The 27,886-nt window shown below is 40.4% G+C and overlaps 3 protein-coding genes and 2 long non-coding RNA genes across 10 annotated transcripts in view; 3 read left to right on the forward strand and 2 right to left on the reverse strand.

Moving 5' to 3' along the window:
• Nucleotides 1-27,886, forward strand: part of ntmt2 (N-terminal Xaa-Pro-Lys N-methyltransferase) — a 105,031-nt gene that overhangs the window by 63,075 nt on the left and 14,070 nt on the right. The gene's annotated exons all lie outside the window — the stretch shown is intronic.
• The window catches only part of gorab (golgin, rab6-interacting), a 98,888-nt gene that overhangs the window by 37,354 nt on the left and 33,648 nt on the right, over nucleotides 1-27,886 (reverse strand). For 2 of the 4 annotated variants that reach the window (XM_077533435.1, XM_077533436.1), the window contains one exon: nucleotides 21,529-27,047. The exons of 1 other annotated variant lie outside the window; for it this stretch is intronic. In XM_077533435.1, the coding sequence (XP_077389561.1) occupies nucleotides 26,618-27,047 (430 nt within the window). In that variant the 3' untranslated portion in view covers nucleotides 21,529-26,617. Of the gene's footprint in view, nucleotides 1-21,528; nucleotides 27,048-27,886 lie in introns of those variants that run through there. One more of the 4 variants, XR_013285233.1, reaches the window with a different exon arrangement.
• Nucleotides 11,850-18,661, reverse strand: LOC144026608 (uncharacterized). Of its 2 annotated transcripts, XR_013285230.1 has the most exons (3): nucleotides 18,373-18,661; nucleotides 12,045-18,221; nucleotides 11,850-11,893 (listed from the first exon to the last, which is right to left on the reverse strand). XR_013285230.1 is itself a non-coding variant. In XM_077533412.1 (2 exons), the coding sequence occupies exon 2, from the start codon at nucleotides 18,076-18,078 to the stop codon at nucleotides 12,382-12,384; it is 5,697 nt and encodes a 1,898-aa protein (XP_077389538.1). In that variant the 5' UTR covers nucleotides 18,079-18,221; nucleotides 18,373-18,661; the 3' UTR covers nucleotides 11,850-12,381. The 2 variants fall into 2 exon arrangements, 1 of the variants encoding a protein (XP_077389538.1); XM_077533412.1 differs by having other exon boundaries at nucleotides 11,850-18,221.
• On the forward strand, nucleotides 14,829-20,515 carry LOC144026626 (uncharacterized). The gene is made up of 2 exons (XR_013285242.1): nucleotides 14,829-18,950; nucleotides 19,047-20,515. It is a non-coding gene; the product is annotated as an uncharacterized LOC144026626 (long non-coding RNA).
• On the forward strand, nucleotides 20,798-22,391 carry LOC144026623 (uncharacterized). Its single transcript, XR_013285239.1, has 3 exons — nucleotides 20,798-20,893; nucleotides 21,403-21,456; nucleotides 22,358-22,391. It is a non-coding gene; the product is annotated as an uncharacterized LOC144026623 (long non-coding RNA).

Consider the following 27,886-nt stretch of genomic DNA (forward strand, 5'->3'; position numbering starts at 1 on the left):
CACCCCAGGTATCCAACCAAAGTACTTTCAACAAAATCTGATGTTGCATTTCAAAATAAAACTGTTTTGAAAATTGAAATCTCGACATTAATCCCTGATTTAAAAAAATCATTAGAAATTCATGGTTTGTTATCCCAGGACCAGACCAGTTCTGAGGGACACTACACCACCCCAGGTATCCAACCAAAGTACTTTGAACAAAATCTGATGTTGCATTTCAAAATAAAACTCATTTGAAAATTTAAATCTCGACATTAATCCCTAATTTCAAAAAATCATTAAAAATTCATGGTTTGTTATCCCAGGACAAAACCAGTTCTGAGGGACACTATACCACCCCAGGTATCCAACCAAAGTACAATTATCAAAATCTGATGTTGCATTTCAAAATAAAACTCATTTGAAAATTGAAATCTCGACATTAATCCCTGATTTAAAAAAATCATTAAAAATTCATGGTTTGTTATCTCAGGGCCAGACCAGTTCTAAGGGACACTACACCATCCCAAGTATTCAACAAAAGTACTTTGAACAAAATCTGATGTTGCGTTTCAAAATAAAACTCATTTGAAAATTTAAATCTCGACATTAATCCCTAATTTCAAAAAATCATTAAAAATTCATGGTTTGTTATCCCAGGACAAAACCAGTTCTGAGGGACACTATACCACCCCAGGTATCCAACCAAAGTACATTCAACAAAATCTGATGTTGCATTTCAAAATAAAACTGTTTTGAAAATTGAAATCTCGACATTAATCCCTGATTTAAAAAAATCATTAAAAATTCATGGTTTGTTATCTCAGGACCAGACCAGTTCTAAGGGACACTACACCACCCCAGGTATTCAACCACAGTGCTTTGAACAAAATCTGATGTAGCATTTCAAAATAAAACTCAATTGAAAATTGAAATCTCGACTAAAACCCTGATTTCATAAAATCATTAAAAATTCATGGTTTGTTATCCCAGGACCAGACCTGTTCAAGGGGACACTACAGCACCCCAGGTATCCAGCCAAAGTACTTTCAACAAAATCTGATGTTGCATTTCAAAATAAAACTCATTTGAACATTGAAATCTCGACTATAATCCCTGATTTAAAAAAATCATTAAAAATTCATGGTTTGTTATCCCAGGACCAGAACAGTTCTGTGGGACACTACACCACCCCAGGTATCTAACCAAAGTACTTTCAACAAAATCTGATGTTGCATTTCAAAATAAAACTCATTTGAAAAATTTATTTTCCGACATTAATCCCTGAGTTCAAAAAAATCAATAAAAATTAATGGTTTGTTATCCGGGCGGCACGGTAGTCGAGTGGTTAGCACGTCCGCTTCCCAGTTCTGAGGTCTCCGGTTCGAGTCCAGGCTCGGACCTTCCTGGGTGGAGTTTGCATGTTCTCCCCGTGCCCGCGTGGGTCTTCTCCGGGTACTCCGGTCTCCTCCCACATTCCAAAGACATGCATGGCAGGTTAATTGGGCGCTCCGAATTGTCCCAAGTAGTGCTTGTGCGTGTGTATGGTTGTTCGTTTCTGTGTGCCCTGCGATTGGCTGGCAACCAGTCCAGGGTGTCCCCCGCCTACTGCCCAGAGCCAGCTGAGATAGGCGCCAGCAGTCCCCGCGACCCTTGTGAGGAATAAGCGGTCAAGAAAATGGATGGATGGGTTTGTTATCCCAGGACCAGACCAGTTCTGGGGGACACTACACCACCCCAGGTATCCAACCAAAGTACTTTCAACAAAATCTGATGTTGCATTTCAAAATAAAACTCTTTTGAAAAATAAAATCTCGACTACTATTGCTGATTTCAAAAAATCATAAAAAATTCATGGTTTGTTATCCCAGGACCAGACCAGTTCTAAGGGACACAACAGCACCCCAGGTATCCAGCCAAAGTAGTTTGAACAAAATCTGATGTTGCATTTCAAAATAAAACTCATTTGAAAATTTAAATCTCGACATTAATCCCTGATTTCAAAAAATCATTAAAGATTCATGGTTTGTTATCCCAGGACAGACCAGTTCTAAGGGACACAACAGCACCCCAGGTATCCAACCAAAGGACTTTAAACAAAATCTGATGTTGCATTTCAAAATAAAACGTATTTGAAAATTTAAATCTCGATATTAATCCCTGATTTCAAAAACTCATTAAAAATTCATGGTTTGTTATCCCAGGACCAGACCAGTTCTGAGGGACACTACACCACCCCAGGTATCCAACCAAAGTACTTTCAACTAAATCTGATGTTGCATTTCAAAATAAAACTCTTTTGAAAAATTAAATCTCGACTATTATTGCTGATTTAAAAAAATCATTAAAAATTCATGGTTTGTTATCCCAGGACCAGACCAGTTCTAAGGGACACAACAGCACCCCAGGTATCCAGCCAAAGTAGTTTGAACAAAATCTGATGTTGCATTTCAATATAAAACTCATGTGAAAATTTAAATCTCGATATTAATCCCTGATTTCAAATAATCATTAAAAATTCATGGTTTGTTATCCCAGGACCAGACCAGTTCTGAGGGACACTACACCACCCCAGGTATCCAACCAATGTACTTTCAACAAAATCTGATGTTGCATTTCAAAATAAAACTCTTTGGAAAAATAAAATCTCGACTATTATTGCTGATTTTAAAAATAAATTTTTAAAGATTATTTTTAAATCAGGGATTATAGTCGATATTTCAACGTTAAAATTAGTTTTATTTTGAAATGCAACATCAGATTTTGTTCAAAGTACTTTGGCTGGATACCTGGGGTGCTGTAGTGTTCCTTTGAACTGGTCTGGTCCTGGGATAACAAACCATTCATTTTTAATGATTTTTTGAAATCAGGGATTATAGTCGAGATTTCAACGTTCAAATGAGTTTTATTTTGAAATGCAACATCAGATTTTGTTGAAAGTACTTTAGTTGGATACCTGGGGTGGTGTAGTGTCCCTTAGAACTGGTCTGGTCCTGGGATAACAAACCATGAATTTTCAATAATTTTTTGAAATCAGCAATAATAGTCGAGATTTTATTTTTCAAAAGATTTCAATGTTCAAATGAGTTTTATTTTGAAATGCAACATCAGATTTTGTTGAAAGTACATTGGTTGGATACCTGGGGTAGTGTAGTGTCCCTCAGAACTGATCTGGTCCTGGGATAACAAACCATGTATTTTTAATGATTTTTTGAAAACAGCAATAATAGTCGATATTTCATTTTTCAAATGAGTTTTATTTTGAAATGCAACATCAGATTTTGTTTAAAGTCCTTTGGTTGGATACCTGGAGTGGTGTAGTGTCCCTGAGAACTGGTCTGGTCCTGGGATAGCAAACAATGAATTTTTAATTATTTTTTTAAATCAGGGATTAATGTCGGAAAATAAATTTTTCAAATGAGTTTTATTTTGAAATGCAACATCAGATTTTGTTGAAAGTACTTTGGTTGGATACCTGGGGTGGTGTAGTGTCCCTAGAAATGGTCTGGTTCTGGAATAACAAACCGTAATTTTTTTTATGATTCTTTATTTTAAACCCTAAACCAGGTGTTGAGTAGCTTTTATTTTGAAGGTGGCCAACGCAGGGGCACGTCGGCATGTTACCGTAATGCACAGTATTAACAATCGTTGGGGCGGCTGGCTTGACTTCGTCTGACCGCAGTTATATTTCCGATCCACTCTGCTGTATTGTGGCTTCCTCCATGACACTTTCCACATCTTCGTCATCGTCATTGAGAGACTCCGACGTCCTAATCGGCACAAACACATCGGGCTGGACAACGCTGTATTCTGTCGTCCCTTCTGTCTCGAAATCATCTTCCTCCTCGGATTCCAAAATTTTGGTCGCCATTGATTGAATGTGTAGCATCCAAGAAATAGTAGACTATGCACTGTAATACGCGGAGTCTGAGGTGCCATGTACGGCGCAGCGGGACAGCAAAAAAAAAAAAAAAAAAAAAAAAAAAAAAAAAAAAAAGGAAGAGCAATTGAATACCACGAGTAAACATTTATTCTAAAGAAACTAAAGGAAAAGAAAAAGGTGTGGGCTCGACGCCACCGCGCGTTACACGTACTGTTCATGGCATACAAGACAAAACATTCCTCGCCAAAGAAGGAAAAAGGAAACTACTTCCACACAAAGAAAAGGAGCGCCACCTTGTGGCGCGGCACCACACTGCCGATTGTTACAGCATTGTGTGCCGTGTTTTTTTTTGTTTTTTTTTCCTTTTAAACCACTCACACACGCACACACAAGCTCACTTCATGTAAGCAACATCGGGTCTCCCAGGCGGAGGAGCGAACCCGCGCCAACCGGCACCGAAGGCAGTACAGTATAGGCGCTTTCACACCGCAGGAACTTTTGAAGGAACTTCCCTATGTTCCGGGGGAGTTTGTCCAAAGTTTGCGTTCACACACAAAACCAGTTCCGAGTCTGGGGGGGTCGAAACGGTACTACCTAAGTTCCTAGGCATGAGGAGGGTATTTGGGTGTACCCTGAACTACACAAGGTGGGGGCGTGTTGTCTAGTGTGTTATGATTGGTTGTTATGAGGTGTGTCGTTTTGGTTAGATGATTTTTTTTTTTCCCGCGGTAAAGCCGCCATTTCTTCTTTACTATACTCTATCGGGCGCTACGACTTTTTCTTCAAACATTTCGGCAATGGAAGGATTAAAAAACCGAGAGGTGGACGGACGAGGAAGTACAGGCTCTCCTGAGCAAACATGGGACGAGGAGACCCAACGGCACTTCGAAAGTCCAACAAGAAACGATAATAACCGCGAAGCTAGCAGAGTTAACATTACACACACAAAAGCAGGTGAGGGAAAAACTAAAGAAACTCCAACAGGACTAAAGGAAACTCAAGGACCACAACAACCACAGTGGAAATGACCGCAAAATTAATAAATGTATGAAAGACTGGACGACATTCTCGGCCACCGGATGGGTTGTGAAGTATATAATTTTAGTTATCTATGTAGATTCATGCCCCCCATCCCTGTACAAGGCCACCTGGTTTGACCCAAACCTGCTCTGACACATTTTCCTTTCTTCTGACCCAGCAGACATATGTAGGGGTTTTCCGATCACGTGTGCTCTGGCTGGCCTTGGAGGCATTCTGTGAGATAGGGGTTTTCCGAACACGTGTTACACGTGAGTGAGTGAGCCAAGACCAGGTGCAAGCCATAAAAATGTCTTGTCCGCAAGATTTATGAGCAGGAAGGTACACATGAGCTTGCGTAACCATGAAGTTCATGCAGAGGTCAGCTTTAAATTAGGCCAAAGGTGGCGAGCCTAAGTTTACGTGGAGTAACAGTGCCCCCAATGGTCAAAAAATAGCACTGCACCCAGTACTGCATTTTGTAGTTGTCCAATACCGTTAGCTGCCTTAAGATGTTACGCCCAAGGAAAAGTTTGGGGGATGGATCCTAGTAAGGCTATAAAAACCAGTGCATCCCTTTGTTCGACGGATTTTTAATCCCTTCTGGCCAGAATATATGTCTTGTTTGTATGTCTGTGTCAAATAAATCTCTTTGTCTACAGCTTGAATCTCGGCCCGGCACTCTGTTACTTTTTCCTTCTAGCTTTTGAGTTGTGGAACTTCTCCTTCAAAGCGAATACAGGCGAAGACTCTCCGACACCCTGGATGCAAAATATACGATCACTCTTGGAGAGGACAGCCGCCCGTGTCCCCCCCCCCCCTTCCCGACATATCTCCCATGAGCGTCGGCCCGGCGGGAGGGTGAAGACGGCCTCCGCCGGGACGTAAATCTCGGTCCGGCCGTCTGCCTCTAGTCCGGGCCGACGGAACAACATTTTGGTGCCCGTGACCAGGATTTAAAAGAACCGGAAAAGAACAGGATTAAAGATGAGTATAATTAGATTTAAAAAAATATATATATATATAAAATTTTAATAGTTAGAGTTATGCATTGACTGTATTAAATTAAGATTGTAATGTGTAGGGCCGGATTTAAGATGTACACAATGCATGCATATTTTGTCTAAAAGCTTTAGTGGATGAATGGTTATATTGTTTGTCTTCGTGTTGTTAGAGGTCTCCCGTCATAAAAAGGGTTTAGGAAAAACTTTTTTTTAGACGAAGTGCCCAGGGAGGGCAATTTATGCTCTTGTTACGAGCACGGCTTAAGATAAGTCGACAGTGTGAATGTTCTGTTCAAGATGAACAGATAAAACTGTTTAAGATGAGCCGATAGTGTGGATCGTTTGCAGGACGCAAAGGGTAAGTCCACGACGGACCGTTTTTTTTGATGTGTTGTTTTAAAAATCCCAGGACGGGTCGTCCAGGTGGACGTACGTTGTTGCAGTTGTGTGTGCCCCAAGAAGGGGTGGTCCAGGATGGGCTATTTATTGTTCTAAAATCCCAAGAAGGGTCGTCCAAGGCGGACGTTAAAGGCCAAAGGGTGGCCAGAAAAAGTTGTATTGTTATATTTGTTAGTCCTAGGTGGACTCTCTGTGATGTTGTATCGTTATATTTGTTAGTCCTAGGTGGACTCTCTGTGATAATCGGGTTAAGGTGACCCTATGTTTTTCGGCCTCAGAGCAGGCTAAGGAGTATATTGTGTGTAAGGATTACACCCAGGATTGGTGCAATTCAGGAGGTCGAGGAAGACCTTATTTTTTTTCGTGTCTAAGCAGTGTCTCCAGCCAGGAAGGTTTGGGTCATTAAGATTGCTGTATTTCTGACTATAACACCTCAGGAAGAGGCTAGTTCAAGATGAGCTATTGTTGTAGTATCTTTTGGTCTGTGCTTAAAAAGCATGCACCGCTGGCAGGCAGCGGACTTTTGTATAAAAGGTGAATTGTCCAGGACGGACAATCAAGTAAAAAGTTGATAGTTGGAAGTAAGTTGCATAGTGTTGCATAATGGCGTTCAGTGTGCCAGGAATCAGTGATCAGTGAGATCATGCAGTGAGATCAGTGTGCATGGCACGGGGTGAGGGGCGAGGAGGTTAAAAGGTCGATGCGTGTGTGTGTGTGAGCCAGGTTGGTGAAAGACTGAAGCGTGTTTTTCTGAGTAGCTGGTATTGAGCAGGTCATGTTAAGGAAGGAATGTGGGATAGTGGAAATAGTGTCGAAAAAAGATTTGTGAATCACATTGTGAATTGTTTTGTGGGAGGCGTTGCAAGTTGGATGGCGATGTTTAAATTGTTGTGTTTGTGCTTTTGTTCCTTTGATTTAAATTTCTTTTCTTTTGTAGGCTAACTGTTTTTGGGGAGTGGGTAGGAGGAAGAGGATTAGTCGCTGATGTGGATTGTTGGTGTGTAATTTTGATTCTAGGCTTATCCGGTAAACAAAAGAAAAATGTTGACAGTGAAAATAAAAGGGAGAGAGGACAGCTATAGGAAAGGAAAGATAAATAATGTGAAATGTTAGTTGGATGCCGTTTTGAAGATTTATGAGAGGCTTTGTAGAAATTAAGTAAAATGAAACAAAGATTTGTCCATTGTGGTAGTCTTTTTGATAGATGATTGTCCAAATGGTTTAATTTGATTGTATAAATTAAATTGAAGATGTAAAAAAAAAATGTACTTTTAAATTTTAGATATTGATAGGGTCCAAAATGGGGAATCTTAAGAGTAATATTTGTAACGTAAGTGAGGAATGATATGAGAGAGAGAGAGGCAGAGAGAGAGAGGCAGAGAGAGAGAGGCGGAGAGAGAGAGAGGCGGAGAGTGAGAGAGGCAGAGAGAGAGAGGCGGAGAGAGAGAGAGGCGGAGAGAGAGAGAGGCGGAGAGAGAGAGGCGGAGAGAGAGAGAGGCGGAGAGAGAGAGAGAGAGAGAGAGAGAGAGAGGCGGAGAGAGAGAGGCGGAGAGAGAGAGGCGGAGAGAGAGAGAGAGAGAGAGAGAGAGAGAGAGAGAGAGAGAGAGAGAGAGAGAGAGAGAGAGAGAGAGAGAAAGAGAGGCAGAGAGGCGGAGAGAGAGAGAGACAGAGAGAGACAGAGAGAGAGAGAGAAAGGCGGAGGGAAGGGGGACAGCAGAAGGTGTATGTGTGTGTATGTGTGAAAGGTCAGAGTTGATGGTGATAGGAATGGTACAGAAGTGGGAGATGGGAAACGAGGATGTTTGAATCCAATGAATATATAATCTATGGAAGGAATAGTCTGTGTGTAGAAGTTTATAAGAAGAGTAAGTGTAGATATAATAGCAGTTTGAAAAATATGAGGGGACTAAGAAGGCATAAAAAATAAATAAATATATACATAGCCATTGCATAACGAAATGATAGGTTATGGTTGAATATATATTTAGAAATTATTAATGATGAATTTTACAGGAGTCGCTTTGAAAGATAATAGGTGCTGAACCAAATGAATTGAGAGGAGGTTAAGTTAAATAGCAGGAAAAATAATATAAAGAAAATATAGCATTAGATTGATAGACTTGATGTAGATGACTAGGGCTGTCAAACAATTATATTTTGATAAAATCGATTAAATTTAGTTTGGATTGATCCCAATTCATCACTTAATTAAGGAGTTTTTTTTTTTTTTTTTATTAGATTTTTTCCGCCTGCCAAATTTGAAGAGCACCCGTTATGTGTTAATTTTTGAAAGTCTCGTGTTATAAGGATGTCTTCAACATTTTTTGATCCACTATACATGCTTATTTTTTTATTCGGTGATTTATTTTTACAAATCCAAAATAATAAATGAAAAAGAGAAAAATGTCTCCAATGTTTTGACATAAACAAATGATCTGAATGTCAAAGTTATACCAAAATATATATTAAATGCTTTACGGTTAATGCATGTAGTTGTGTTTATTATTTAAACATAATATGCACTAACTTTGACGTAAACATCTGTCATAATGTGACAAATCTGATAATTTTTTTGTGATTATTTAATTAGTTCACACTTTAACCTACAGCACTAGAAATGCTAAAAAATATATAATAATGTAATATTTAATGACAAGTATATCTTGGTCATCCATAATGAAAAGTTTTATTGTAAGAGTAAGCCTACAATTTTTTATTTTTGGCCCTATATGTGAACATTGTACAAGTCCTTGGCCATTGAAAGATGCAAATCCTGGTGTCGACCAAATCTCTTCATAAATGGAACAATGGAAGAGTGACTCCAGTCTGGAAAAACTCTGGAACAAAGGAGGACTTTTGTTGTGTAGGGGGGCACAACGTCACACACAGGACAATGATGAACACCTGTTATGTGTGATTAACTGTTTTTGAAAGGACTTACAGTTACATCCTGAGCAGCTTGGATGAACAAAACTGGACTGGCTGGACAAAACCCGAGCATGGATGGACACACTCATGAAAGCTCAGAGGACAAAACTGTTGAACGATGGTTGGGAGACACTGGGAGGACGCATTAGACAAGTGGGTATGGATTATATGGTGTTACCATATTGAAGGAATTTTTTTTTAATGATCAAATCAATCATCATTTTAAGACAATTTATTAGAATGAATAGAAAATAAATGTGGATGGTTAAGATATATAAGTGTTGAAATTCGTGTAACTCTTTTGTAGCTTATTGAGATGCAATAACTAAGAAAAATTGGTTTAATTAGGTAATTTGGCTGTATCATTTAGACTATAAGAGACTATTTTTTTTTTATATATTATTCATCTCAATTCAATTTTATATTTAGATTTGGCTGTTAAAATATTGGAATTTTTAGAATTAATGATAGTGGTGATTCCGATATACATTAAAGATACAGATTTAGCTGTGTTAAATATATTTATATATTGCAGCTATTTAATGGAGTAAGATAAACTATAGCAATATTTTGCAGCTTATAGAACTTAGACGAAAAATATGCTGAAATTAATAGGTCAAATTACAAAGACTTAATTGAATGATTGAGGTTATAAGTCCCTTTTAACACCTCTATGGATAAAATAGTTAGAATTTGAAGGTGAACTTTTTAAATCTATATATATTAAATATAGTGAGATTTTTACTGCTAAACAGAACCAAAAAAAAAAAAAAAAAAAAAAAAAGAGACACATAGGGTTAAACAAATCACCTGAATACGTTTGAATTTTATATATAGTTTGGATATGTCCAGAGGAGGAAGAGTGAATATATTGGAAGATATGAGGTTTTAAATGCCAGGTAGGAGATCTAGAGGAAGACCAAATGGAAGAAGTTAAAGCGGACATGAAGGTAGTTGGCGTGAGAGCAGAGGATGCAGAGGACAGGGTTAGATGGAGGCAACTGATTCGTTGTAGCGGCCCCTAAAGGAAAAAATTAAAAGAAGAAGATATGTAAAATAGTCAGATATATGTCGTAGAGTATACCTTTGATATATGTTAAATAATTTGGCTAGAAGAGATTGTTGCATAAGTAAAGGACCATAATAAATTGAAACTGGAGTGAATACTTTATATCTGGATAGAAAATAGTGGTAAAAGAGATGTCTGAAGTAGTATGATATTGAATCAGCATTGAAAAGCACTACAGTGGACAAATCTGATGTTGTTAGTGATTCTGAGAAGAAACACGATGAAAACGAAGTTGGAGTATTCGAGCTATCCTTGTTAACATTTTGTTTAAATTAATTGATTTTTTTTACATAGTCTGTGACGACGACAGTTAGAAAAGAGTAACTTAGGATAAGTTTAGTTTGTGAAACGTTAGGTTTGCAAGAGCTTCGTGGGGAAGATGAATAAAGGGTTGATGTTGAAAAATTTGGGATAGTATTCATATTCATGAGTGAAATGGGAGCTGTGGGGTGTAAATGTCTGATTTAATTCTGTGGTTATAGCTCCTGTATGTGGGTGTATTCTTATCTGTATTGGAATGTGAGTATCTGTTGTGATTTGTGAGATTGTTTGTCTGTGAAGTGTGTTGTTTGTTTGTTTTTTTGTTTACTCACATAAAAAAAAAGAAAAAAAAAGAGTGAGAATGAGAAGAAGAAAGCAGCTGCAGGCGCCTATGGGAGTAGGAAACAATTGCATGCACAATATGGCCATGATAATTAGTACAAGTAAGGGTGTTTGTGATCACAATATGAGAGTAATTGCCTCTCACCCGTAACTGTATATTTTCTGACTAGTCTAATTGAGTATAATGGCGGATTAGTGAAAATTTGACTTTAATATTGATTATGGGATTGTTTATGATCGTGACAATTTAAGGGCACCATTTGACTGACCAAATAGTCATATGGAGAAGGCCCAATTTTAATGATATGGCTTCGGATGATTGTGCCACTTCTGAGCTGTTACGACTTTATATGACGTTAAGAGTGTTATTGACTTTATGAAGACCTGACGGGGACAGACTGACTGTGACTTATATTGTTTTGTTGTTTAACCCCTTTTCCTGCAGCACAACAGACTCATCATGATTGATTTGTGAAGTTTTTTCCCTAACCCTGATTTTCTTACAGTTTTATTGCTTTTTTGTCATTGATAGTTGATTTATTTATGATGGATGTTAATAGGGCTGCACGATATTGGAATAACGTGATATGCGATATGGCTGCTGAATATAGCAATTTAACATGTATCTGAAGAACTGACATTTTTGTAATTTGATGTAAGAATTGAAAGAATTAAAAGAATTCTTTTCATGCACCAAAATAGGCGGATTAATTGTATATTTAAGGGTAATTACCTCTCAGTTATCAACTATTGGATGGTTGTTGCATTTTTTAGTTGGTGTCTGACTGGTTGAATTTCTGCAAAGCGTAAAATTCCAGATTAAACATTGCATGGGCCAATATCGCGATATCAATGTTTTTCCGACATGTTGTGCTGTCCTATGCTAGACTGGTCTTGCAGGTCAGTGTAGTGTTTTCAACAGAGATGTTGGTGACACCAAGCTAAACCACAAATGAAGACCCTGGAGTGGAGTTGCAGCGTTTAATTGTCTTCATAAGCATGTGGTGAAAACTGTAAACACAAAAACACCAAGCCAATCGCCACACTGTAACGTCAACACAAAGAAAACAAGGTGCATCGATCTCATCACAACGATGATTCGATGAAAATAAACATTAATATCCATGCTAGCAAGTACAAAGTATAATGAAATGAAACTTACGGCATTCCTGCCTGACAATTCTACGTGGATGGCGCTGGATAGTGTTTAGGCTCGGCCCATGTGTTGTCTCTGTTCGTGCAAGATGGCGTCCCGGAAGTACGTCATCGAAAACCGGAAGTACGACATCAACAACCGGAAATATGTTAAACGATACTATTTTCCTTCTAACATAAATCAAATTGTTAATTACAATCCAAACAAAAATCCTTTTTATATAACGAACATGAATATATATTTTTAACATTACAATTTAAAGCAATAAACTAATTTACATCAAAAAAGCCGTGGAGGCAACACACTCCCCGCCTGGCCTCTCGAGGCCACTATACTCAAAACATTACACATTCAAGTCCTTTTGCAGAAGAAGAATCACTTCTGTCACTGGTCGGATAAAAGTCTTTAGAGTGCCTTGGTCCCACGCCTTTACCTCAATCTTTCTCACTCGTTTGTCTTTGCTCGGGAATGTGGCGGTGACTCTTGCCAGGGGCCAACTGTTTCTTGTGACCTGCTTATCCTTAAGCAGCACTAGATCATTGACCTGTAGATTTCTGCGAGACTCAGTCCATTTTTGTCTTTGTTGCAATGTGGGCAAATATTCTCGCCTCCAGCGTGTCCAGAACTGATTGGCAAGAGCTTGAACCTGTCTCCACTGCTTGGTATACAGGTCTTTGTCCATGAAGTCTCCAGGTGGGGGTAACAGGCAAGATTTCTGCGTAATGAGCATCGACGGAGATAGGATGAAGGGGTTCTCTGGATCAGACGAAACTGGAAGAAGTGGCCTAGCATTGATAATGGCTGTGATTTCGGCCATGAGTGTACACAGCACTTCATGCGTCAGTTGCACTTTATTTTGGAGGAGCATTGAGTCCAAAATTCTTCGGGCGGTGCCAATCATGCGCTCCCAAGATCCTCCCATATGGGAGGCGTGTGGCGGATTGAATTCCCATCTACAATCCTGGTCGGTTAGGTACTGTTGCATGGAATTATCCTTTCTTAATTCCTTTGAAGCGCCAATGAAATTGGTGCCACGATCAGAAAACAACTGTTTTGCGGGACCTCTTAGTGCAAAGAAACGACGGAGGGCATTTATACAGCTAGATGTGTCTAGAGATTCGATCACCTCAATGTGTACAGCTCTCGAGCTCATACAGGCAAACATGAGGGCCCACCGTTTGCTTTCAGCTTGCCCGCCCCTGGTGCGTCTGGTAGTTATGGACCAAGGCCCGAAGACATCGAGGCCAACGTAGGTAAAGGGAGGACAGGCTTTGAGTCGTTCTGGTGGAAGGTCCGCCATGTACTGTTGTTCTTGTTTACCACGTAATTTGCGGCATGTTACGCAGTTGTGGATTACTGAATTGACTAGTCTTTTGCCACCTAAAATCCAAAGTCCAGCAGATCTAATTGCTCCTTCCGTCAGGTGACGACCTTGGTGCTTCACTTGCTCATGGTAGTGACGAGTGAGCAAGAGAGAAACGTAACTGCCTTTGGGAAGGATGACAGGGCTTTTTTCCAAGTTATCTATTTCTGAGTGTTTGAGTCGACCTCCAACAGAAATTAGACCATTCTGTAAGATTGGGTTGAGTTTTTGTAAGGAGCTTTGTTTTGGCATTGGCTTCCTGGCAGCCATTGCAGAAAGCTCTTTCTCAAAATGAGCCTTTTGTGTCTCTTTGAGGATGAAGTTTTTTGCCTGAGCCATCTCATCGGTTGTTCGAGGTATATGGCATTTGTGCCAGCCGTTGCATTCACTGTTTAGGTTAGTGCCGTTGAAGGATTTTGCCATGTGGATAAGATTTGCAGTTGCTCTGACCAAGGACTTAAATGTTGAAAAGTGCTCAAAACGTTTAGTGATGAGCGGTTGGAGGTATGTGACGTACGATTTAACTTCTGGCTTTATTTCGCAATCTCTTCCTGGTTCAATCAAGTCAAACATTCCACTTACTTGTGTTGTCCTTGTGGGAGGACGGTGGATGAAGACTGGTCCGGTGAACCATGTGGACTTTACCAGTTGAGCTGCTGACAAGGACCTGGATGCGTGGTCTGCTGGGTTTTCCTCAGTGCGCACATAGTGCCATTGTTCGGGTTTTGACGATTGATGAATCCGCTGTACTCTGTTGTGGACATATGTGTAGAACCTTTTTGACATGTTACATATATAGCCCAGCACTACCTTACTGTCTGTATAGAAATGCACTGCATCAAAACGCAAGTCCATCTCTTCCTTGATGAGATCAGCCATTTCTACTGCCAAGACTGCAGCACATAATTCGAGCCTTGGTATTGTCGGCCCTGACAGGGGAGCAAGCTTGGCTTTTCCCATTATGAATCCGACTTGTACTTCGCCATTTGTCTGTACTGCTTTTAAATAAGCTACAGCTCCTATCGCCTTAGTTGAAGCATCTGCAAATAGATAAAGTTCTCTGCGGGTTGCTGTACTGAGTGAGGTGCATGTGAAAGCTCTAGGGACATGCAATTCCTTCAAGTCCTGAAGAGAATTTCTCCATGTCTCCCACTTGCTTTGTTTGACCTCTGGGAGTGGTGTGTCCCAATCTGAACATTCTGCAGTGAGCTCTCTGAGGAGAGCTCGTCCTTGAATCGTGAATGGTGCTAATAGACCAAGTGGATCAAAAATACTGTTGACAGTCGATAGTACACCCCGTCGAGTGAACGGTTTGGTTGTAGTAGTAACTGAGTAAGTGAATGTGTCTGTCTTTGTCTCCCAAATGAGGCCAAGACTTCGCTGTGATTGCATTTCGTCATCATCTAAATTCAAGTCCTTTGCAGATCGTGCACAATCTTCGGGACTAAAGGCTTGCATGACTTCAGGTGAGTTAGAAGCGAACTTGTGCAAGCGCAGGTTGGATTCAGCAAGTGAAGCTTGAGTTCTTCGAAGCAAGTCTATCGCCTCTGCTGGGGAGGATACAGAGATCAAGCCATCATCTACATAAAAGTGCCTCCACACGAAATTGACAGTGTCGGCACCATGGTCCTTTGCTCCTGCGCAGATGGCCTTGCGTAGTCCGTAAACAGCTACGGCTGGAGATGGCGAGTTGCCAAATACATGGACTTTCATTCGATAATCGATTACTTCCTTATTCACGTCATTGTCCTTGTGCCACAGAAAGCGAAGGAAGTTGCGGTGGTCTTCTTGAACCCTAAAACAGTGAAACATTTGCTGTATATCGGCCATTACAGCAATGCTCCCTTTCCGAAAGCGGAGCAATACCCCAATCAGCGTATTATTCAAGTCGGGGCCTGTAAGGAGAACATTGTTGAGCGAGACACCGGCAAACTGGGCACTTGAATCGAAAACAACCCTGATTTGATTCTTTTTTTGTGGGTGATACACTCCAAATGTGGGTAGATACCAGCACTCTTCCCCTTCGTTTAGTGAAGGTGCTATTTCAGCATGGTCATTGGAGAAGATCTTTTCCATGAATGTCACATATTGTTTCTGCATTTCAGGTTTCCTGCTTAAGTTACGTCTTAGGGATGAGAATCTACCGATGGCCTGTTCCTTGTTGTTTGGCAGTTGCCGGCGAGGATTTTTAAAAGGAAGTGGGGCGACCCAGCTGTTATCTTCATCTCTGCACATAGCATCGTCCATGATTTTTAGGAAGAGTGTGTCCTGAATTGAGAGAGCTGGTTTGTTGTCATTTTCCGTCCTGTTGAACACTGTTTGTCCTAGCGTCTGTTCAGGTGCCGTTCTTGACCTGTTTGTGTGGTGTGTTTCCTTCAGTTGAACAAGACTGTTGCATGGTTCAAAAATAGTAGGGCGACCATTTTCCAGTACAACTGTTTTGAAAGAACTAACTGTTGGCTTGTGCAGTTTACCTAAGCACACCTCTCCGACGACGACCCAGCCTAAATCTAAGCGTTGGGCGAATGGCGCATTGTGAGGGCCATTAATTCTCTGCCTGACCTTATGTGCCTGTAAAATGTCACGTCCTAATAGCAGAAGTATTTCGGCGTTAGGGTCAAGTTCTGGGATGTACTTTGCTATGGACTGGAGGTGTGGCTGGTGTAGCACTGCACCCGGAGTTGGAATTTCACTCCTGTTGTTGGGAATGTCTTGACACTCAATGAGCGGTGGTAAAGGGACAACTACTGACCCATCCAGTGACTCAATTTGAAAACCTTCCGCCATTTTGCCCCACGTTTCAACAATACCAGAGCATGTTTTAAGGTTGTAAGACAACGGCTCGTTTTTAATGTTGAAAATTTCGAAAAACTCTGTTCTGGCTAAGGAACGGTTACTCTGATCATCTAATATCACGTAAGCTTTGATAGCCTTGTTCTTGTGACCTTTGGGGTACACCCGTGCGAGACATATTTTGGAACATGAACGACCTAGCTGGCCTAGACCGCACACGTCTGTGCAGCTTGTTGTGACGTCCACTACCTTTTCTTCCTCCCCGCCATTCTCTTGAGCCAGTGGAGGAGCCTCGTTAGTCTGTGATGAAGGACCATAGTGCATGGCTGTGACATGACTGGTACGATTACATTCAGAGCACTTTACTGTAGACTGACAGTCCTTTGCAAGATGAGTGTCTGAAGCGCAGCATTTAAAGCATATTCCTCTCTCTTTAAGGAAGGCTTTTCTCTCCTCATGTGGTTTTTTCCTAAATGTTCTGCAATTTTCGAGTCGATGAGGCTTATTATGCAGTGGGCAGTTCTTGTCAAGGTCTTTAAGGGGTGAAATATCGGTTTTGTGTACAGCAATCTGTTTACTACTCTTAAAGTTCCACTTTTCTGATTTGAGCTGTATTTGGCTGTTATGTTGGTTAAAACTGGGATCATTGCGCTTTTTTGCCTCTTTGCATATGAATTTGCAAAAATATTCAAAAGGTGGGAAGCAGCCTTGATTTTCCTCTTTATACTGAGAGCCGTGGGACATCCACCTTTCTTGAAGTCCATATGGGAGTTTGTCTACTACTGGTCCAATTCCACGAGATGTATCTAGAAATAGCAGACCAGGGAGGTATCCATCTTCCTTGGCACCTTGAATCTCTTGCAGCAGGTCTCCTAGCTCACGCAACATGACGTTGTCTTTGGCTGTTATTTTTGGAAAACTGTCTAATCGGTTGAAAAGTGACTTTTCAATTATCTCGGGTGCTGCGTAACATTCATTCAGTCTCTCCCATGCTTTACGCAAAGCGAACAAGGGGTTGTTGACGTATACTGAACGAATGCGTTTCACCTGTTCGCTTGACTCTTTCCCTAACCATTTTGTCATCAGATCTAGCAGCTGAGTAGGACTAAGTTGAACTTCAGCTGTTGCACCAGTAAATGAAGAGTACCATGCTCTGTAATTCTCTGGTCTATCGTCGAACTGATAAAGGCCTGAAGTTATCAGATCACGCCGCGCCATATACTGGGCAAATGGCTCATCTCGCTGTGAGATGCTGGCTGGGGTGGGACATTGTGGCGTAAATGGTGTGCTGAATGGGTTGAGAGAGTAATTTGTTTCGTCTAATTTGCGTTTTGTTTCGCCTCTATCATGTTTGGATATGTTGTGATTAGTTAGAGCAGTAACAATGTCCTTTGTAAGCTTTGGTTCGGAGCTGACTGGAGGGAGCTCTAAATTGTCTTCATCGGCCTGATGCCATGTCACAAATGTGGTGGGTGAGCTTACTCGTTGGCGAGAGGAAGATGGTAAATCTTGAAGGCGTGGAGACTGTTCATTGTCTATTTGGGATTGCACGTATTCACTTGTGCGTTTAATTTTTTCTTTTTCTGCTAGTGATTGTCTGCTTTCGGAGTCTTCTTGGATTGCTTCCGCTTCCTCAAGCACTTTTGCTTCAGCTACGGCAGCATCAGCTTCCTTATGTAGTGTCAACACTTCTAATTCTGCATCGAGTTTGGCCTTTTCCAACTCACTTCGTGCCTTTTCCACCTTCAACTGTGCTTCTTTGGTTGCATACGACGCTCTCACCTTAGCAGCCTCCGCTTTGGCTCGAGCCTGGGCAGCGCTTACCACTGATGCAGATGAGTGGCCTGTCCTGGAACTGCGAACGGACCTGTTACTGAAAGCCATTTTGACCACGAAGAATCATCGAATGATGCCTTTTCACTGTAGTGTTTTCAACAGAGATGTTGGTGACACCAAGCTAAACCACAAATGAAGACCCTGGAGTGGAGTTGCAGCGTTTAATTGTCTTCATAAGCATGTGGTGAAAACTGTAAACACAAAAACACCAAGCCAATCGCCACACTGTAACGTCAACACAAAGAAAACAAGGTGCATCGATCTCATCACAACGATGATTCGATGAAAATAAACATTAATATCCATGCTAGCAAGTACAAAGTATAATGAAATGAAACTTACGGCATTCCTGCCTGACAATTCTACGTGGATGGCGCTGGATAGTGTTTAGGCTCGGCCCATGTGTTGTCTCTGTTCGTGCAAGATGGCGTCCCGGAAGTACGTCATCGAAAACCGGAAGTACGACATCAACAACCGGAAATATGTTAAACGATACTATTTTCCTTCTAACATAAATCAAATTGTTAATTACAATCCAAACAAAAATCCTTTTTATATAACGAACATGAATATATATTTTTAACATTACAATTTAAAGCAATAAACTAATTTACATCAAAAAAGCCGTGGAGGCAACACAGTCAGAGATCTTCAAGAACCACCTTCCAGCTTTGTGTATCTGATCTGTGTCTGAAATGACTTCTTATGGTTTGATTTCTATTTACCATTGTAATTTTGTTTGTGTTGCAATGTGTTTTTGGTGTAGTAAGTAAATAAGTGCTTTCAGGTTAAGTTTCTGTGTTTTCGTGATTGCCGATCCCGAGCTGTGGACGGTAAGTTGGTTCCAGTCTGAGTACCAGGAGTCTTCTGGTATCGTTTGTGTTGACACATGACGTATGTGTCAAAAGGGGGAATTGAATGTAAGTAAGGATTTTTTTTTTTATATATATATAATTTTCAAAATTTTATATAGTTCAACGGATTGGGAAAAGTTCTCATGTTTGATTTTTGTCTAGGGGACTTGGTGATAGCAGCTGCTGAATGGCCCGAATAGCAGCCCGTGATACCAATTGTGAGCCCTCAACTGACTCAGGTGCAATCAGCCGTGGGCCCCAGGCACCTCCAGCGCAACCACCAGCAGCCCTGTGCGGAGGTCCTCAACTAGCTCTCCCTTCAGCGCCTGCACCGTCGTCACCTCCAGTTCCTGCTGAGAAGTGTTCAACTCCAACCAGCCAGGAGAAGCCGCCAAACAGCAAACGTCTACAGGACCACCACCAGGCACACCTTTTTGACCACGACCAGACCCTCCACCGCCAGAAATGCCACGCCCCCAGATGAGCTTTCCCCAAACCCCCACCAGGATCACTCACCTGATGCCCCATCCAGCAGTCCCCTTATAAAAGGCTTGACCCAAAATCTGCTCTGACACATCCCTTCTTCTGATACAATCAGATATCACCAACCACATTTTCACAATACACTGTTCTTATGGGGCACAATAAGCCCCGGGCAGCGCAAAATCATAATCAGCCGGACTGTACAGAATGGGCCTGAATATTTTGACTGATGATTGGGGCAGCATGAGCCCTGCCCTAAGAAAATTGAAAGCACTTCCCTTACTGCCCCACCGATCGCCGCAGTTGAACTTTGAACATTCCTACCTCATCAACACCTGGACATTTTTAGCCTCATTTTCAGGTTTTTGCCTCAAAAGAAAATTCTACAATAGCTATGCTCTGTGTGTTTTACCAGTGGATCCCATTTAATTACCATTTTTTTCTAAATTGTTGAACTTTGATGCACGCATATTTACTGGGATTAACACATAGGTGGGACCGTGTTTGACATTGATTGTTCATGATGTGTTTACATCATGAAAGGGAGTAATGAAGTATATAATTTTAGTTATCTATGTAGATTCATGCCCCCCATCCCTGTACAAGGCCACCTGGTTTGACCCAAACCTGCTCTGACACATTTTCCTTTCTTCTGACCCAGCAGACATATGTAGGGGTTTTCCGATCACGTGTGCTCTGGCTGGCCTTGGAGGCATTCTGTGAGATAGGGGTTTTCCAAACACGTGCTACACGTGAGTGAGTGAGCCAAGACCAGGTGCAAGCCATAAAAATGTCTTGTCCGCAAGATTTATGAGCAGGAAGGTACACATGAGCTTGCGTAACCATGAAGTTCATGCAGAGGTCAGCTTTAAATTAGGCCAAAGGTGGCGAGCCTAAGTTTACGTGGAGTAACAGTGCCCCCAATGGTCAAAAAATAGCACTGCACCCAGTACTGCATTTTGTACTTGTCCAATACCGTTAGCTGCCTTAAGATGTTACGCCCAAGGAAAGGTTTGGGGGATGGATCCTAGTAAGGCTATAAAAACCAGTGCATCCCTTTGTTCGACGGATTTTTAATCCCTTCTGGCCAGAATATATGTCTTGTTTGTATGTCTGTGTCAAATAAATCTCTTTGTCTACAGCTTGAATCTCGGCCCGGCACTCTGTTACTTTTTCCTTCTAGCTTTTGAGTTGTGGAACTTCTCCTTCAAAGCGAATACAGGCGAAGACTCTCCGACACCCGGGATGCAAAATATACGATCACTCTTGGAGAGGACAGCCGCCCGCGTCCCCCCCCCCTTCCCGACCTATCTCCCATGAGCGTCGGCCCGGCGGGAGGGTGAAGACGGCCTCCGCCGGGACGTAAATCTCGGTCCGGCCGTCTGCCTCTAGTCCGGGCCGACGGAACAACAGTTGTACCACCAATAGTACAAAGGAGGACTCTGCAATCACCATGCTGGAAGCAATGTGCAAGGACACGGCAGTGTGCGAGGATTCATTGCCAACAGCCTTGCTAACACACGAAGGTAAGACAGAATTGCCTCATGCACATCTTTGTATATATATTTATTTAGGTCGATGTTTGGTCGCAACGTGGCTTTTACACCGCGCTAGCATTAAACTGTTAGCGTAGCATGTTAGCTTAAGCTTGGCAAAGTCACGCATCCAGGGCAACTCCGAGCCCATGTAATGTGAAATCATTCCTAAATCAATTAACCTAGTAAACGAAAAGTATTGTAGGCAGCTAACGCCGAAATAGCCCTGCTTTCAGTGACGAAATTGAAAAGCTTCGTGAAAAGGACGTGTGGAAGCTAGGCATACTATTCACTGTTAAAAGCAAAACAACCACTTCGGGGTTTTTTTTGTTTTTTTTTTTCCTTAATACAAAGCTCTGCATTCAACGTAACTAAAACGTTTTAACTTGTTAGCCTCATCACCTAACAACTCATAAAAAAAACAAAAAAACAACAACTCATAAACAGTTCTAGGGAAACTGAAACGTAAGAAAAATAATGTTATGTACTGTGACTTACAGCTGGACCTTCTCTGTGCTCTCCTTTACGTTATGATGCCTCCCTGAACAGTCCTGGTATGTTTCATTTCATTTTATATAACTTCAAAAGCTTTATTTAAAACTTTTAAAGCAACACCCCACTCACAATTAATTTTGCCTCGTTGAATAAGGCAGTGTGTTTGTTTGTTTATTGGACATTATAAACAAATGAGTAGCAGTTAACATTTTAAAAGAAAGAAGAAACTTATTGCAATCATTCATATTAGTTTACATGTTCAAAGGAGTAGAAAGAAGTTAAAAACTTGTCTAGTCCTACCCATTCTTTATATCTACTGACTCATTTCATAAAAAAAAAAAAAAAAAAAAAAAAAAAAAGTACATTACTGGAATGTATTAATTTACTACACATTTTCTTTTACTGGAATGTACTAAAAGAAAATGTGTAATCCTGCTTGTGTAAACAATTGCACCTTAACACATGCGTGCATTTGTCATTAACGTATGTACATGAAATTCATAGGCATACACAATAATAAATCCTCATACTCACATATACAATTTTCATTTCACTCATAATGGTGCATTGAGAAAGGGAAAAAAAAGCTACATTCCTGCAATTTTACTAGTGTGTATTGCCTAAAAAAGCTTCAAGTGCATGCCGCCATATTTGGCAATGTAGTGTGGCATATTCTGTTCTGTAACTATGAAAAATGAAAGTACATTAACGTGAGTGCCGTGTTTTACCCCTACCTAAATCATTGTACTGTACTCCTACTCATTGCACGAATCTGTTGAAACCGTTTAAGTCGATGCGTGAGGAAGGTACAAGCGAGGATGGTCCGTCCACAAGCAGAAACTGCGCCACTCGAACAGAGTTTCCTGCCCCTTTGTCAAGTTCCAATAAGTTCAAAGTCATGTAACTGGAAGCTCATCAAAAGTATTTACTGTCACTCATTGTACATTTACATCCCTATAGGTTAGCGGACACGGGACCGAGACCACCTATTTTTGAAATGCCTGCACCAATTTGATGAAAAGAAGGGGGAGTCCACGAGTGCAATGTTCTTAGAAGAAATGCAGTTGCACAAGGAGGACCTTGAACTCAGACGCGAGCAGCACAAGGAGGAAGTTGACCTCAGAAGCGAGGAGCGCAAGGAAGATCAACACGTGGCACATGAGCTGGTTGAACAAAGGCACGACAGAGAGTTCCAAATGGGCTTCCTGGCAGTCCTAAACAGACTTGTGGACACAAATAAGCCAAATGCATAAGTAATAAATGCTTTTGTTTTCATATCACTTTTGTGGTTCTGGGTTTTTTTTCCACACGAATAAAAACTTATGCTCAATGAATTCTTTTTAATGTTTTTATTTTTGACAAACAGTAATGCAAACATAATTACAGCGTCCCACCATTCAGAGGTTCTGATGTTCTTCCACTCCCTGCGCGGAACACACCCAGATTGGTAGAAGTGGCAAATCTGAAACAGAAACACAACAAATTAATAAATGTTAATATCTACATTAATTACTTTTGTGCAACAGCCTTGTGATTTACATGACAGAATACCTTAAAATAGCGGAATATGCACCAATTTATGGCCCTATGATAAACCACTGGCTTGAGGTGGCAATCTGACACTTCCAAAATCAGCACTTTTCCCAAAATCCCGGCACCTTTGTTCTAACATTCGTGCATCGTCAAAGAAAGCAAGCCATTTCAACACTTTGGATCGGTCAATCATGTGTTTAACAGAAAAAAAAAAGAAAAAAAAAACATGCGGACAGACTAACAATACATCCAGGTCCAACGGTATTATGAAATACGCAGCGTACATGTAGCGTGAACAGCAACTCGCCATCAAGCCCTATTTTGCCGTGAATTGCACGAGAACTAGGCAGGAAACACCAGTTTCCAGCGATTGCCCTTTTCATGGCAGAAAGTACGACAAAATATCCACAAACGACCGACGCGCGGGGACACACACAAGTAGACGTGCAACTGAACGCGCCAGTCATACGTTGTGTTTAAGGCACTAATACACTCTGTAACTTCATTTTTTTTTTCGTGTTCTCCACCTTGCAAGGGGAGCTCCGTTACATGTTACAGCTTAATTCCGATGTGAAATAAATTTCGTATAATTGTGTGTTTAAACCTTACCAGTGCACGTCTTCGTGCTTGCAGGTTTGACTGTCTTTCCAAGTGAGCAAGTCCTGCCCATTTCTCATCTTGATGTGGTAATACGGCGGGTCCCAATGGTTCTCATCAACCTTTCCCGTGAAGTTCTAATTGCTGCAAACACAACTCTGTACAACATGACAAGGAAAACGAAAAGATGATATGCCTTGTATCATAACAAATGGCGATGGAGGGTCAAAGGTCGCGTTTTTCAACGTCACACTGGTTGTTTGTCATTCAGTTTTACCGGTACCGCAACTTGCTGGACAGGCGGGGTAGTGCTGTTTTTTTTCCTCCCCTGACATACGTCATCAGTCTCATTTGAATAAACTACCCTGCCTGCTTTCATGCCGTGTGAACGCAAACTCGTGGGCCGCTCACAAGTTCTTCGGACCCGGAACTGACTCTACCATGAACTCAAAGTTCCTGGGCTTTTTGGTGTGAAAGCGCCTTATATGTGTTTGATGTCCCGTGTCTACTGAAACGTCATTTCCGGTAGTCCTAGCGGGAAGTAAAGCAACTTCGGAAACACTCGGAATTTGCCATTAAAACATGATTTTTAGTCAAACTACGGTTCACAACTTGCTTGAAATTATGTATATGTATTACAAAACAAATTAACTATGGTAATGTGAATTGTATTAAATGTTTGAAATCTGACCTTTAAGTTTATCCACGTTTAGTCAAGTTCAGCTCAACTTCTGCTCAAGTTTTTCACGTCAACTCAAGTTCTTCACATCAACTCCTCTTCACGTCTTCTCAAGTCTGTCACACCGTGCCATGTCAAGTGTTCCCCTCTCACATCATGCCCGGTCTGCTCACGTCCCATCCAGTTATTCATTTAGTTATTGGAAATAAAGCGCCATATCTTTTACTGCCCGTTTGTCTACCTTTCACGTTTCCCTGACTTTGGGTCCCATCACACCCCCATCATAACATAAATTGATTATTTTTGTGTTTCTGTGTGTTCACGAATGGCGTTTTTTTGTATTGTTTTGGTAATTTACTAAACACTTCCTTAATTTAGATTTTTTTTTAAATTATTTATTGAAGTGCTCTGGAAATAAAGTTGAGTTGAGGTATTCTGATTTTCTTCAACAGAAATCCTCCATACACTCCGACATTGGCAATCACCTCTACGTTACTCCCGTGGAGGGCCCAACCAGTCCATATATGAAACGGTGCAAGGGAGATGCCACAATGACGGCTAGTCCGCTATTGTGACATGGCTCAGCGCACTGATCTGTATGTAATACTGTATAACCGATAGCCCATTAACGTCCGCGCATGCCGTTGAAGCCACAGGGCGGCCAGCTGTCAGCTATCCAGTATTATATACAGATCAGTGGCTCAGCGAGATGCCACAATGGCAGTGTATTCACCACAAAGTGTATTCAAACAACCAAAAAATAGCATGCAAAGATAACACAAGGTGATTGCAATTACTTGGATCATCAAGATAACTGTAATTGAATCTAGACCTTGTGCAATCCGGACAGTTTTTGAGACAGGTGCTCTTTTACCCTGAGGATTTTCTAGTCTCTGTTGGGTGAGGGCAGGGGGAAGAACATATTTACATTACTCGATAAGTCACCTGTTAGCGCTGTTAAACTCATTACACAACACAACACTCTTAACGTGCAAAGTCGTTTGCCTTCGAATATGATTCCCTGTTGCTCATAAAACAAAGTACACTGCAGTTTTTAATTCGATCATCGTTATAGCAAATTAAAAAAAACTACTTTTTTTTTTTTTTTTCAGGCGTCCCACTCCTTGTGATTACACTGGAGCCAGGGTTCATTATTGGATTTAATAATAATAATAATAAAAAATAAAAATCTTAAACATTTTACTGCAATTTTAGCACCCTTTGGTGGTTAGTTTATTAGCGCTTTTTTATTTTTATTAGGAAGGTTTTGGTCACTCCCATAAACCAGCAAATAATTTTCCATATCTGAATCAAAAAACATGACTTTTCGCCTGCTTCATCTGAACACAGCATTATGAAGTAAATAGACCATGACACTTTGCGCTGCTAGCCAATAGCAGCACATGACAACAAAGTGACATGACATGGCCAAGCCGATTTCTTTGTCACTTCTGTTATGCACAATATTGTGTATATTATGTATAAAAAAGTTTTTTTTTTTCTCCAATATTTTAATAAAATCGTTTACAATATGATGATCATGAGGTTATACAGTACCGTGAGCTTTTTTTTTTTTTTTTCCTTAAAGTGGTACTTTACTTATTTAACCATTTTTGGCACTCAAACATGAATATTTTGCCTATAATACGTTTGATATTTTCATTATTTTTCACGTACAATTAGTACCTTTAAAAACACATTTTGCAACTTGCTGTCGACTGAAAATAACATCACAAGGGCTCAGGTGACCGTGGCTTCGTTGTTTGCCTTCGAATATGATTCCCTGTTGATCATAAAACAAAGTACACTGCAGTTTTTAATTAGATCATCACATCATCGTTATAGCAAATAAAAAAACTACTTTTTTTTTTTTTTTTTTTTAGGCGTCCCACTCCTTGTGATCACACTGGAGCCAGGGTTCATTATTGGATTTAAAACAAACAAACAAACATCCTATCATCTAATCACAGCTCAGCTTGTGAATGTCACATGACCAAACCTAGAAAACAGGTGAGCTGCGATTGGTTACCTGAGGCCGTGTGATGTCATTTTCAGTCGACAGCAAGTTGCAAAATGTGTTTTTAAAGGTACTAATAGTACATGAAAAATAATTAAAGTATCTAATTAATTATAGACAAAATCTGAACTTTTTATTGCTATAATGGGCTAAATAAGTGAAGTATCCCTTTAAATATCACCAACTTCCCCACAATAACGTTATAATTACTAATAATAGTTACTGTACCGTGAGGTTCATATCGTCATAGTTATTGTTTCGTGACATTGGAAATTGATACAGCCCTAATGGAAACTGAAAACATTTAGGCCAGACATCAGTAATAATATAATCTGAATATGATATGATGCTATATTGGTGTTTATGATGCAGTTTTTGAGGAATGGAAAATGTCTCATGTTTGAGCCACCGTTTTATGCTGGTAACACTTTTTTTCTTCTGCTTTACAATCTTCCTCACACTGTACTTCATTACTCAATTGGTGCTCCAGCTGGATGCCAACATCCTTCTTCTGACTTTCCTCTGGTGTCCATTGCACTGTTCCATCCGGACTCATGAAGACACCATTCTGTTCTTTCATATGTCCTTGCAAGTCAGTGCTTCTTCCAACATACTCTTCTTCCATCTTCTGCTTTTCGAGCTCCTCCTCAGTGGCCTGAAGCTGCAACTGCTGCATCATATCTTCCAGCTTGAGAGCTTTGCGTAGCTCGTTTTGTTGGATGATAGCGTAAAGGTGCTCAGTAAGCTGCTCCTTTACGTCGGTTTTCTTGTGGAGGTCGAACTTGGCCAAGACATACTCTGCCTCTGCCTTGTCATACCGCTTTCTGCAATGACAAAAAAAAAAAAAAAAAAAAAAAAAAAAAAAAAAAAAAAAAGACATCAAGACTGTTAAATATCAAATGCCCTGTTAACTAGGGATGTAACGATATCCAAACATCACGATACAATATCACGATATGAAGGTCACGATACGATAATTATCACGATAATGGGGGCGTTGGCGATATTTAAAAAAGGTCACAGTATTGTAAAAAAAAAAAATAAATAAATTACTAAACATACTAAAAAAAAACATATTAAAAAAAAAAGCTGTGCTTTTGGACATAAATTCACAAATATGGCACTTTACTGTACTGTACTTAATTTAATTTATTTAATTCAATCTCCGGTTTAATAACCCTATTTATTGAATGATTGAATTTTTAGTTTTTAGTTTTATTATTATTAATTCAATCTCTGGTATAATAACCTTATTTATTGATTGATTGAGTTATTTTTAATTTTATGATCCGTTCTTATTGTTGCTGGATATGTAAATTTCCCAGAGGGAGCCATCCCAAAGGGATCAATAAAGTCAAGTCTAAGTCTAAGTCACACATTGAGTTCCTCCACATATTGACTCGCTTCACAAGCATAATTGTGAGATAACATTATCATAGATTGTAAACATAGAAGGCCAAAACATCCCTAATGAAAATTAAATTGCACTAATAAACTAGCCACCAGAGGGTGCTAGAACTGCACAAATGGAAATCAACCTGACTTTTTTTTTTTTTTTTAACAGATGTGTTCCCTTTAAATATTGTGAACATGACGACGATGATATTGTGGCAGTTTTAATATCACAATATCACAATATCACGATATTGCCCTTATCGTGACA

This window comes from Festucalex cinctus, chromosome 10 (assembly GCF_051991245.1).
Source record: "Festucalex cinctus isolate MCC-2025b chromosome 10, RoL_Fcin_1.0, whole genome shotgun sequence".
NCBI classification, from domain to species: Eukaryota; Metazoa; Chordata; class Actinopteri; order Syngnathiformes; family Syngnathidae; genus Festucalex; species Festucalex cinctus.

Excerpts from the sequence above, each read along its gene's own strand:
- LOC144026608 (XM_077533412.1), bottom strand. The coding sequence starts at position 18,078 with ATGGCTTTCAGTAACAGGTCCGTTCGCAGTTCCAGGACAGGCCACTCA.